A 14,334-nucleotide genomic window follows, 5' to 3' on the forward strand; every position below is an offset into this window, starting at 1 on the left:
ATATGTATGCTCTTTATTATGGTATTATGTGTGCACAGTGTGGTCTTATTATGTATGCACAGTATAGTGGTATTAGATATGCAGAATATGATGGTATTATGTATGGTACTATTATGTAAGCACAGTATAGTGGTATTAGATATTCGCAGTATAGTGGTATTATGTATGCACATTATGGTGAAACTATAAGCACCGTATGGTCTTATTACATATGCATAGTATAGTTGTATTATGAATGCACAGTATGGCAGCATTACATATGTACTGTATGGCGGTATTATGTATGCATGGTATGGTGGTATTATATATTCACCGTATGGTCTTATTATGTATGCACAGTATAATGGTATTAGATATGCACAATATGATGGTATTATGTATGGTACTATTATGTAAGCACAGTATAGTGGTAGTATGTATGCACAGTATATTGGTATTACATATGCACAGTATCGTGGTAGTATGTATGCACTGTATAGTGTTAGTATGTATGCACAGTATAGTGGTAGTATGTAAGCACGGTATGTCGGTATTATGTAAATAGACTAAAGCTCTACTATTTTGCCTCCACAGAATTTGCTCTGTCCCCGCTGACATAATCTATATAAAGCTTTCGGTGGCCTGTCATCTTCTCTTATGCTAAAGATCTCACAGGAAACCCCAAAAAAGCGGAAGTGAATATTTACACCAAGGGTTGGGTTACACAGATGACAGTCAGTGAGCCCCTCTTACCTTCAGCCACTATGGGGTGCATAGTATGCAGATCACTATTCTATTGAGCTCCTGTGCAAGACAAGGAGGAGGGAGGTCATTTACATTTTCAAAGAAAAGTTCCCACCTTCCAGATAGACATCTTTCTCAGCATTATCCTGCACCCTACATCACAACCCATCATGTGGTTAAAGGGCTGTTCACCAGACCGCAGGCTGACAGTAGTGATCTGAGTAACTTACTACAGAGCTGCGGGGCGAGAGCCGTGTGCAACAGGTACAACAAATGTCAGAAGCTTCAGCCAAAGTGGCCGAGATGGGCGACGGAGCAAAGAAACCCAGCAACAAAAAATTCAGTAAGTATTAAACTACACCTTAGCATGTCATTTATTGATAAACGACAGCACATTACATGAGAGGAGGACTTATCGGGGTCTCCCGACTGCAGTTCTGGGCGTGTGATTGTGACCCTCAGGTTCCTCACCCTCGGGCGACCCCATGTTTTCGCCTTTAGATGTGAGTCTTTTGGCTTCGGCGAGGAGAGGCCAGCCATCCTTCCTTGAGTGGATGAACAAAGGTTTGTTGGGGGTCTCTCTCCTTTTCGAAAGGCCTGCAGTAGACCACATCCTTCTGCACTTATTTGTGTGGCACATTGTTCTTTTTCTCTAACAAGTCCATCCATCGATCATGTAAGAGCCGCCCAACATTTCCCATTTGGGGGGGGGGGGTAACAAGGATTATACAAATTTGGATTAGCTACCTCTTAAAATAAGCGATGGCAGAGGTATCTGGCAGCTGATTATCACCACCCAAAAAATCTTCACCAGGAGTCATATAATTGTAGAATCTGCAGCGTCTTTGTTGGACCTTCAGTAACTATTGCGCTGGCTTTAATGGTGGCATCTCCTGATATTCTGCCAGTTCTGTCCTTACTATGTGTTGTCTTGTACGAAACCTCTGAGCAAAATCAATCACTTTGTGGCTTTTCTATGGAGAGCAGAAGAAGAAAACACGGTGTAGAGTTTCCATCTCCATCGTGAGTGAGGTCAGCGGAGAAATAGGAATACAGACGTCAGTGGACTGACCTGGATATCTTTCGTATAAAATTGTATTGTGCATAAAATATTAGGAAACTGCATTAATAGCAATTCCCTAATATATCGTTCACACCAAATCCTTTTTCAGATAGACTGCCGGGCCCTATAGACCCCTATCAGGGGCCACCACCCAAGAGGTAAGGGGGCCCATTTCTACCTCCAATGCAGGAGCTCTTAGGCTGCAAAGGGCCCATATATACAGTAGTTCTTGCACACGGGCCCTTTTCTGTCTGTGTCCTCCAATGACTACTATAAATGCCATATTACAGCTAAAGCCGAGCTCCGGCCTCAGTCTGTATAATCCATTATCGGGGAACCTGTCTGATTGGGTTGTAGTTTCTCCACTCTGATAAGGTCTCACTCCATATTCTGTGTGTGATTAGACAGGAGTGGCCTGTATGGATATCAATCAGCTCGGTGATACGCAGATCAGATAATACTGGGGACGTTCACAAAATGAATCATTTTCGACAACAGGTTTATGACATAAATTCACAGACCATGGGAATTTATATTAGATACCCCAATATGTTCTGATTGGATTATCCAGTGGCGTAACCTGCAACGTCTGGTACCGCAATGTGGCATCTCCATGAGGGCCTCTGTGGGGTTTAATAGTATTGGTTTTCTTATAGAGGCCAAAAGGGGCAGCTGCAACCCACGAACCCACTATAGATTTGTCCCTGAGACAAACTATACACATACAGTTATATGAAAAAGTTTGGGCACCCCTATTAATCTTAAGCTTAATGTTTTCTTAAAATTTGTGTTTTTTCTAACAGCTATTTCAGTTTGATATATGTAATAACTGTTGGAAACAGTAATGTTTCTGCCTTGAAATGAGGTTTATTGTACTAACAGAAAATGTGCAATCTGCATTCAAACAAAATTTGACAGGTGCATAAGTATGGGCACCTCACCAGAAAAGTGACATTAATATTTAGTAGATCCTCCTTTTGCAAAAATAACAGCCTCTAGTCGCTTCCTGTAGCTTTTAATGAGTTCCTGGATCCTGGATGAAGGTATTTTTGACCATTCCTCTTTACAAAACAATTCCAGTTCAGTTAAGTTTGATGGTCGCCGAGCATGGACAGCCCTCTTCGAATGATCTCACAGATGTTCAATGATATTCAGGTCTGGGGACTGGGATGGCCATTCCAGAACATTGTAATTGTTCCTCTGCATGAATGCCTGAGTAGATTTGGAGCGGTGTTTTGGATCATTGTCTTGCTGAAAGATCCATCCCCTGCGTAACTTCAACTTTATCACTGATTCTTGAACATTATTGTCAAGAATCTGCTGATACTGAGTGGAATCCATGCGTCCCTCAACTTTAACAAGATTCCCGGTGCCGGCATTGGCCACACAGCCCCAAAGCATGATGGAACCTCCACCAAATTTTACTGTGGGTAGCAAGTGTTTTTCTTGGAATGCTGTGTTTTTTTGCCTCCATGCATAACGCCTTTTTGTATGACCAAACAACTCAATCTTGGTTTCATCAGTCCACAGGACCTTCTTCCAAAAAGAAATTGGCTTCTCCCAATGTGCTTTTGCATACCTCAGCCGACTCTGTTTGTGGAGTGCTGGCAGAAACGGCTTCTTTCGCATCACTCTCCCATACAGCTTCTCCTTGTGCAAAGTGCGTTGTATAGTTTACCAATGCACAGTGACACCATCTGCAGAAAGTTGATGCTGCAGCTCTCTGGAGGTGGTCTGAGGATTGTCCTTGACGGATCTCACCGTTCTTCTTCTCTGCCTTTCTGATGTTTTTCTTGGCCTGCCACTTCTGGCCTTAACAAGAACTGTCCCTGTGTTCTTCCATTTCCTTACTATGTTCCTCACAGTGGAAACTGACAGGTTAAATCTCTGAGACAGCTTTTTGTATCCTTCCCCTGAACAACTATGTTGAATAATCTTTGTTTTCAGATCATTTGACAGTTGTTTTGAGGAGCCCATGATGCCACTCTTCAGAAGAGATTCAAACAGGAGAACAACTTGCAAGTGGCCACTTTAAGTAGCTTTTCTCATGATTGCTTACACTTGGCTATGAAGTTCAAAGCTCAATGAGGTTACAAAACCAAAAAAAGTGCTTTAGTAAGTCAGTAAAAAGTAGATAGGAGTATTTAAAACAAGAAAATGATAAGGGTGCCCATACTTATGCACCTGTCAAATTTTGTTTGAATGCAGATTGCACATTTTCTGTTAGTACAATAAACCTCATTTCAAGGCAGAAACATTACTGTGTCCAACAGTTATTACATATATCAAACTGAAATAGCTGTTGCAAAAACACCAATTTTAAGAAAACATTAAGCTTAAGATTAATAGGGGTGCCCAAACTTTTTCATATAACTGTATATATTATCTCCCATTAGTTCTTACTGAATATTTTTGCAGCCATGCATACTGTAGGAAAAAGGAGGATAAGTAGCTGCCTCACATCTTTGCTTCCCTTGGTGGTCGCCCAACACATATTGGTTTATGTCAACGACAGTGGCGTAACTTGAAGCTTTTGGGTCTCTGCAAAATCTCCAACAGGGCCCCCACATATCACAGGAATTTAATAATAGTGGTCTTTTCATATGGGCCAATGAGATCAGGGCCCGGGTGCGATTGCAGCCCCTGCACCTCTGTAGTCACCCTCCTGCTCACCAGCATTCGTCTAGCGTTAATGGCCAGCACTACTCTTTTTCCGGTGTACCCCGGTCTTACACCCTCCACCGATCCAAAAGAAGGCAATGATCCGTAATCATTAGAGCAGGCTCAATCCGCTGCTCTCCTGGCATTGTACTTCTGATAATACTGTAGCATGGCTCAATAAGGGGCATTGGTCACTGTTGCAACCGGGCCTTGATGCCCAAGGGGCCCCCTCTGCCCCAGAAGATGGATACCAGATATTTAAAAGGCACATAAGGATGGGGGTGTGCTGCATATTTTGCATTGGGGTCCGCCAGTCTTATGATGACTAGGTCTCTTGGAATATGATGTGGTCATGGTTTTGGTCATTAAATGGAAGAACCCTTTTATATTCGCGGTTTGTGAAATTGTTCAGAGCGGTTTCAGGACATTACGGGGATCCCTGTCTCTCAGCACAAGTTTGTTTTTTTGATAAATGATGTCTTGTTTCTGATTATTATCTCCTAATTATGTGTACTTAACGTACGGTACAGATTGGAAACTGGCAGGGGTTGTCTGCAGGGTGCAAACTCCGAGCACATCTAGTTGGAGGAGAAGACAGATTGTATAAATTCCCTACAACCAGTTTTAATTATACTCTCCTCGTTGATTCTAAAAAGAATCCCTTCCACCCGGACTGTGCGGGCCATTAAATCATCAGTGTCGCAGCACGTGTGCCCAGATATGCAGCCAACTACGTGCACGCTATATAGTGATGACTTTCTGTCCCCGTACAGTTTGTATTGGCCGGACAATTAAACAAGGTTGGATCGACTCGTATATGGACTCATAGGACGCTCGGATGGTGTCTGCGGTGGATATGGCTATCTTGATGGCATTGCTATGAGCCACCCAACATAATCTTGCGGCATTAGATGGTCAGCTGATCCCACCAAAATCGGTGGGTTTGGACGACTTTTATCTAATCTGTATGGGGACCTTCACCTGTTACTTTTTATATGGACCCTAATATGATGCCGTGGCTGTATACAATGACACTGCCCCCTTTGCGTGGCACACGACCCTGTACAGCTCCATAAATATATGATGAGGTGTATTTTTACTAGCTAGATCCACGGACTTGAAAAGAAAAATTACCTTTTTTAGAGGAAAATAGTTTTCTTTTGTATAATTACATTTTCAAGAAATTTCAGAAAACGCTTCCACACACAGCAGCCCCCACATTTCCCATACTCCGGGAGCGTTAAGTGCATTGATTTCCTTCTTCTGACAAATATTTAAATCTGTATTTTCTGCAGAGCCGTGCAAAGCGTCAGTAAGTAATGTCTACGGCACCGAGGCAGGATGTCTGGATCAGTGTAATCAATCTATTCATGAGCCCATCAGCGAAGCCCCTGTGTCCAGAAAGCCCCTGTGGCTGTAATGCCATACAATGGTTGCTCGTATTGTGCAAACATGGACATCTCTAGGGGGCTCCACAAAGGGACAGATTCTTCTTTAATATATCCCTGAGCTTAGGTGATAACTTACTGATCGGTGAGGGTTCAACCACTAGGACCCGTCCCAATTGACAGAACTGGGTGCTTTTATCACTTTTATTCTTATGCATTGACCATCGCTGTATTTATTCCTTATTGGGTCACCAAAAAAAGCCAATCACAGTACCATAGGGAATAAGCAAAGCAGTGGTCGGGCTCTGCCGCTCTATTCTAACGGGCATAAAAGTGCCATGTTCGGCTTATCACACCGGTCAGACCCCCGCTGATCAATAAGTTAGCAACTACCCTATGGATAAGTGATAACTTGTATTCCCTGGCAACCTCTTTACCTGCGTTCTCCTCCTTATAATCAGCCATGTCGGCCATACCAGTGACATGTACCTAGGTGGCCTGAATGAACATCTATCACTGGTTACATTGATCCCATGGAATATGTTCCATAAATCTAGCGGAGAGGTATTACGTGCATTACGACGTTGCGAGCACCATTGATTTGCCGTAAAGCCGTTTCCTGCATTTCGAAGGGCGGATTAATGCATCCAAGGTCACACTGGCCCAACAGAGAGAGGTTAGGTCCAGGTAATAGGGTCCTACCATGACTGCCCATCCGGGCCGGCAGCTGCAGATGGCTTGCGTCCAGGGTCACGTCAGGAATTAATCTCTATGATTCACATCACCTCTAGTGAGAACATGGTGACAGGATATTGGCCACAACTGGAAATGTTTCCAGCCTGAATCATTTAGTTCTGCCAGTCTAAAAAATGTGTCCTTGTTTTATAAAGTAGATCCTATAGAAGAAGGAAATACCACAGGTTTCAAAGAAGTATATAACAAAATACCTCAAACCATACAAAGTAGACCAACAAAGAGGTATAAAGAACTACAATATAGACAATTATTAACACATAATTTTTATTGAATACATGTATTCAATAAAAATTATGTATTAATAATTGTCTATATTGTAGTTCTTTATACCTCTTTGTTGGTCTACCTTGTTTTATAAAGTCCTGAGATCGCTCTTCACATGTGATGAGGGACACAGAGCACGAGCAGCCATAGGAGTTTTACCTAAGTCACAGCAGGCATGGGCAACGATGCCCAATTTTAGATGGCGGGCACAGGTAGCCTAATTGTAGAGGACATAAATGAAAATGAATGCTCTGACTTGGGAGGATTGGGTGGTGTTTCCATGAGGCTGGTTGTACTTGATATGTGCTTTGCTTATGCAGCTACACCAATTTTGGCAGGATTCGGCCAGCCATCTAATGTGTATGGAGACCACCCGACTGCCCTCCAACTTATGGATCGGGTGGGCTGGAGCTCAGTCATCTGATGCTTTTGTGTGGTGGGGTGTTAAGCCCTGGTTCATGTTTATGGGAGAGATGAACACTTGGCTGATTACTATCGTAGCTTTATGGCCAGGGTACAGGTCAGTTCACACTGTATTGGTATGATCTATTTTATTTTTTAACTTTTGCCTTTGTATAGAATAGCATCATCAACTATTGCGACTGGTATAGCATGGAGAGCCCAAACCCATAAAAGGTTACTCGGATAGAGGAACCATGTTTCTTTCTTTGAACTCCAAACCTAAACTTGTGGTTTTGGGTGTAGATCTTGGTTCCTACATCTTCTTATATGAGAACTTGCATTCCCACAACCAGTGACTGAAATCTAGCTTCTCCATTTCTCTGACTTTTACTTCTACCAGAGAAACTGAGTGCAGTAATGCCGGGATTAACACATCTGTGTTCCATGGTCTGATTATGGACCACCATGCACGGACCGGAGGCAGGTCTCCTGACCCAAATGCGACAAAGAAAAACCATAATCAGCGTCTTGGCTAGAAAAAAAAAACTTAATCATAGCTATGATTTAAGTTTTTTTTTTCTACCTGAAATGTGTAGACATTTTGGGTGTGGGCAGATATGTTGCCCACATTTAGGTCATATTCACACATCCGTGAAACCAGGCCCAACCCAACCGATTTTTTTTTCCTTTTATTTTTTAGTAATTTAATTAATTCATTTATTTATTTTTCATTTTTATCCAACCAAAGCGGCCTGATTTTCTGAAGCCAGCGCTTTGTAAATGGCTGTTTAATGTAATTGCTGTTTTCTTAGCTCAGCTGCCAGCCATCTTGAGTACATGGACTGAAGCATGTAATCTTTCTTGGGGGGTTAATCACCTAATTGTCTCTGATCGCCCGCCTCGCCCCCTGTAATCATATTGCCCTGTGTATAGGACTATCAATGTCCTCCTCTTTCTTGGAGGGGTCTTTTGTTTTGGGTGCGGTGTCATCTAAATTCCTGGCACCAATTTGTCTTCTGGCTGAGTGTAAACATATGTAAATGACAAAACACCCTTATCCCCTGGAATATGTAAATGCCAATCACAGGGCGTCTACAGGACGAGGACCCCCTATTACCATGCACTGATAACGCCGCACATGGAGCTCATTCATATGTGTTATTTACTAAAAGAAATGCCATCTTCTCCTTATTGTACCACCCAATATTCCCCCACATTTCCTACTAGGAATGCACATAAATTGCAAAAAAAAAAGAAAAGAAAAGTACCTAAGATTTTCCAAAATACAATGTTTTTCTTAGGATTTCCTTTGCTGCAGCCATTGTGCATCTCTCTTTTGTCAACACTTCTGAATAATTATCTGGCAACTGCGAAGCTTAGGACTTGACGACACAAAAGAGAATCAATCTGTCCCGATCGTCTGCTCACTTGCTGGCAATTTTGGCTGAAATTAGTTAATATCCCCCCCCCACCTTCCCCCCAAAAAAGCAATGAAAATTATTATTTTGCTTCTTTGGAACGAGAAAAACTGGGTAGCTAATAATAATTTTTTTTTTTTTTATTTTATTTTTTTAGAATTTTTGACTTTAGCGTTCCCATAGAGACCCCTCGCTGCTGTATTACCAGAGCTGGTTCCATATACTGTATGTTTCTTCTAGACACAGTGCCACATTTGTTTACAGGCTGTCTGCGGTATTGCATCCCTATTCCGTTTTTTTTTTAACTATAAATTTTTTATTAAAGGATTTTTATATTTCACAAAATACAAATAAAAAAAAAAAAGAAAACAAAAAGATGGATATATAAACAGGTAACAAGATTTCAATGACAACAAGTTAAACCGAATACGTAATATATATGCATTAGTTTATGCTTAAGATATTATTCAGAAATTCACATTTTTAACAGAGGAGGGGAAGACGTACAAGACTAACATTAGACAGCAGGGGGAAGGGATAAGTATAGGAGGAGGAAATAAGGAGATAAATGAGTAGGTCTCAGATATTCAGGGGTATCCAGAAAGTGTCCCAAGGGGACCAGATGAAATTAAATCTCTCAACCCAATATTCATTCAAAGCAGTGTGATATTCATAATTTCTAACATCCTTGATCCTAGTGTATAGGTCTACTACAGCCGGCCCTATTCTGTTTTAGTGGAGCTGAGCTGCAATACCAGATACAACCTATAGACAGGTGTGGCACTGGTGGGTGAAAGTATCACAATGGTCCCCATGTCTACTTGATCCTCAGCCTACAAACATTGGGCATAGACCCCTCAATGCCAGACTTGTATATGATGGCATAAATATACAGATAGGTATAGTAAAAGAAAGCGATCATCAGAAAACATCTATTGTATTAAGTAAGGTTTTTGTTTTAAATACATTTTTTTTTTTTTACAAATTTTTGGCAATATTTTTTTCACATAATATAATCTGTATTAAAAATAGAAATCTTGCAATTCTCACACCGGCCACTGGGGATTTTTAAGACTTGAATTTCCTGTACATGTACATTAGCTGCAATGAACAGACACAGACCCTAGCTTTTATATTGAAGCAGCTAATGAGCATGTGCAGAGGTCATTGTGATTGGTGGATCCTGTGTTATCAACTGTGTATAGAGTTGTTACCTATCACTGTAATCCTGCCTCTGATGATAATGAGGCTGCTGAAAACTTTTCCTGAAAGGACAGGAAATATGAGTCTAAAAAAGCCCCAGTGGTAAGTGAGAGAATTGCAAGATTACTAACTTTTTTTAAATTAAAGATAATGATATGAATAAAATGCCAAAATTGTTTAATAGGACCGCGCCATATGAGATTATGACAATTCTGTTTATAATGTTTTTGAGTGTCCGCACGGCGCCTAGTGACGGAGTGTCCGCACGGCGCCGAGTGACGGAGTGTCCGCACGGCGCCGAGTGACGGAGTGTCCGCACGGCGCCGAGTGACGGAGTGTCCGCACGGCGCCTAATGACGGAGTGTCCGCACGGCGCCTTAAGATGCATTGTATTATTAACTATTGAAAAATAAGTTTGATAAAAACAAGCTTGGTATGGACTGGCTCAATATAGATGAAATCCCATTTTTTTATTCTTTTTTTGTGTGTGTGTCTTGTACATACCAAATCTGAGATTATGACAATTCTGTTTATAATGTTTTTGAGTGTAATATACATGAGGTTAAGATTGCACAATGCACTTTATCTTGTGTATTTAGTGCACTTTATGGTAATATACCTAACTGATTATTCATGTATCAATATTTTTGATCTGGAACCACAGGATAAGGTTACCTGGCCTGGTTTGTTGTTTGTGTGTGTATATATATATATATAGGCATTTTTTGTGCTTTTAAATGTTTTTTTTTTTTTTTTTTTTAAGTTTGTGGCTTGTTCTTGTTGTTATTTAAATAAATAAAAAAAATTGTTTGCGGTGATCACAATCATCTACAGGTACATATATCTTTTTTTTCCTTTTTTGTTCAGGTTCCCTTTAAAAACTACATGTACAACAAAAATCTGATTTAAACAATAGGCCATGTTTTTAATGATTTCTTCCTTTTAACTAATTTACCCCCAAATTGAGAGCTGATAGAACAAGACAACCTCATTTGCAGGTGATTTTTACATCTCTCCGATGCAGTAGAGAAGGAACAGACATGGTGAATTAGAAAGACACGAGTATGTTCCACTGAGCCAAGCATGCACGTGTACTAGTAAGTCGTCAGAGATAGTGGATGGCCAAATACTTGCTTGGCCAACAGCTATCTGGGCGCCTTCAGGGCTGGGTGCACCCCCTAAAGCTACGTCCCTTGATGAAGCAGAATCACTAGCCATCTCTCCTCTATCTTCACCCCTAGTCTCTGTTTATAGAGCCTTCAGGCAGTGACATTTTAATTGGCCTTTCTCAGGTCACGGTGAGGTTGACCAGGTCGGGCAGGTTATAGTGATATTGATTTGGCTTCACACTCCGTGCCTGTAGATATACTGAGAATTAGGCTTTTATGTGTTATTTTTGACACTTCGGGGGTCCATCACCATAAATTCAACCTCCCCATGGTTCTCTTCACTAGAAATAGTTCATCACCACCATCACCCAGAATAAAAGCAGGCTCAGGTCGGACATAGTTCAGCGCAAAACATTTGCATAAAATTTAAGAACAGTGAAGAACGGAAATGGAGAAAACCTCATATTGGCTATTTTTTCTGTAATGTGTATGGTCGGCTTTCAGATCGGGTCAAAAAACAAGCAAATGTAGCGCGCCTCTGACAGCTCTCCCTGGAGCAATCTGCTTTTTCTAAGAAGACCTTGCATATGGGCACAAGTTTTTAAAAAATGGTTTAATTTGCACCAAATCTCTAATGTACTCACATCAACTCCATTACTCCATATTTATCAAATGTCGCACTTTAACCCCTTTACTACCTTGGACGTATGAGTACATAGAAGGTCGTATCCCTGCACTCCATGCAGGCTCCGACGCTGAGCCCGCATGTTTTTGAGCACATGATAGCTGATCTGATCAGCTGTCATGTGCCCCTAACAGCTGCGGGTGGAAGTGCCATCCACCTGCGGCTGTTAACATGTTAAACACCACTGTCAAACTCTGACAGCAGCATTTAACATGGGCGCGGCGGAAGCGCGTCACTAATCCCACCCATCGGCGTGTCACTTGACTGGGGGTCGCCGATGGGTTGACATGACAACCCAGGGACTGCAGGAGACCCCTGGGGTTGTCATTGCCCGGATGCCTTCAACACCGCCCAGCGGTCGACACTCATAGTAATTGAGCATTTCTGCTACACACAGCAGGGCTGAAGCCCTGTTATGTGTAGCACAGGCAAACAGATGATCGCAGCTTCTAGTCTGCCATGGAGACTATTGAAGCATATAAAATGTGTAAAAAAAAAAAAAAAAAAAAAAAATGTTTTTAAAAATATAAAAGTTCAAAGCCACCCCCCTTTCGCCCCTTTCAAAATAAAACAATAAAAAAATCAAATATACACATATTTGGTATCGCCGTGTTCAGAATCTCCCGATTTATCAATATAAAATAAAAATTAATCCGATCAGTAAACTGCGTAACGGGAAAAAAAATCAAAACTCCAGAATTACATTTTTTTTCTTGTTGCAATAACATTGCAATAACGGGCGATCAAAAGATCTTATCTACCCCAAAATGGTATCAGTAAAAACATCAGCTTGGCGCGCAAAAAATAAGCCTTCACCCTGCCTCAGATCCTGAAAAATGGGGACGCTACGGGTCTCGGAAAATGGCGACTTTTTTTTTTGCAAATTTTGGATTTTTTTTTCACCACTTAAATAAAAAAAAAAAAAAACTACGGTATACATGTTTGGTATCTACGAACTCGTAATTACCTAGAGAATCATAATGGCAGGTCAGTTTTAGCATTTAGTGAACATGGTAATAAAAAAAAAAAAAATTGTGGAATTGCACTTTTTTTTGCAATTTCATTTTTGAATTTTATTTTCCCGTTTTCCAGTAAACTATATGGTAAAACCTATGGTGTCGTTTAAAAGTACAACTCGTCCCACAAAAATCAAGCCCTCGTATAGCCATATTGACGGAAAAATAAAAAAGTTATGGCTCTGGGAAGAAGGGGAGCAAAAAACGAAAACTGAAAAACCCAAGGTGGTGAAGGGGTTAAGGATAAATTTGGCGTGAATGCAATACAACCTTTTAAGCACTAGGGTTCACTTCTCAGTGTTGGAGAAAAGCGTGACACCAGTGCATCCAATGTTGCAGGTTAAAGGGTTTCCACTTGCTAAAAGTTATCGCCTATCCACAGAGTAGCTGCTAATTTTTAGACCTGTGGGGGTCCAACCTATGAGACTCCAACAGACCGCCAGAATGAGGTACATTTGTCTGAGATTGCCAGAGATAGGTGAGTTCGGCTTTCTTCAGTACTATGCGGTGTGCACTCTTGCTTCATTCAGATGGAGAACGAAAGTTCCCATTTCTTGCAATTGCTGGGGGGCTCAGCGGTCGGACCCCCCTCGATCTGGACGTTATCACTTATCCTGGGGAGAGGTGATAACTTCTTGTAACCAGAATAATCCTTTCATGTAGAATTTTGCCCAGACTGCTAACTTTTATTACGGTAAAAAAAAAACGGCTGCAGTCTGAAAGTATTTCTTTTACCCCTTTTTTAAGACCTCGATCACTAGTCTACAATATGTGACATTTTTTGCAACCTTTATAGAAATGCGCTCGTAAATACGTCAGCAGTTTTTCGTTTTGCCATATGTTGTAGTGCCGTAAAATATTCATATATTTTGGCTGCTGCATTTATGACAAATTGAACAAAATATCACCTGTTATGTTTTCCGTATTGTCCTAACTAGAGTTAAGCAAAAAAAAAATGTTGTCAAGCAACCACATCAGTATTCCATGCCTGCCACCAGAGATTGCAGACCTCCCTGCCTGCGCCTCTTCTCATTAGTAGGCGTCACCATTGCGGTATGTCGCACGCATGACATCACTCCAGGTTTATAAATCAGAAGAGGGTCCGGAGATGTCTGGGGACCACAGACTACCCATGTGGTCGCTGAACCAGGGTCCTAGAAATCTTTTTGTTCAACTCTTATCTACAGTGATGGTGTCACGGGTGTATCAAGTGTGACAGAGAGTCGCTCTGGATCCGGTTGTAGAAGGTCACTGCACTTTTCATTGCAGACGCCTTCTTGATCCTCTCATCTCTGTAGTGTAGTGATATCCTTCTCCCTTCATTAGCAGCGACCTCCACTTTCTGCTGCTAATTGACACACCCTTGTTTGGTAGTTAAAAACTCTGCGTCTCCAGAGAGTCGCCGGTGTTAGTTCTATGTACCTCTGTGTTGGCTTGGAGCACTAGCAGTCGGCTAGTTTCTTCTTCGGTTCCCTTGGAGGACAGTTGGCGTAATCTCTCTGGTGTCTGCTCAAGCTAACTGTATTCCCTTGTCTGTTTACCTTGTTGTCTTTAGTTTCAGTGGGGCCTGACTAGAGTTCACCCCGTCCCCTCCCTACCTAGGGCCTACCTCTAGGGACATTCAGGGTTTAGGTTTCCTGCTTGGC

At 41.5% G+C, this 14,334-nt stretch overlaps 1 protein-coding gene across 1 annotated transcript in view; it reads left to right on the plus strand.

Annotated features, from left to right (window-relative positions):
- Positions 1–700: 700 nt before the first annotated feature.
- The window catches only part of SH2D3C (SH2 domain containing 3C), a 51,846-nt gene continuing 38,212 nt past the window's right edge, over positions 701–14,334 (plus strand). Inside the window, exon 1 of the mRNA XM_073640027.1 lies at positions 701–1,066. Within this exon, the coding sequence (XP_073496128.1) occupies positions 997–1,066 (70 nt within the window). The 5' untranslated portion in view covers positions 701–996. The remainder of the gene's footprint in view (positions 1,067–14,334) is intronic.

This window comes from Phyllobates terribilis, unplaced genomic scaffold (genome assembly GCF_046119375.1).
Source record: "Phyllobates terribilis strain yellow unplaced genomic scaffold, ASM4611937v1 Scaffold_7__3_contigs__length_470593459, whole genome shotgun sequence".
Classification (NCBI taxonomy): Eukaryota; Metazoa; Chordata; class Amphibia; order Anura; family Dendrobatidae; genus Phyllobates; species Phyllobates terribilis.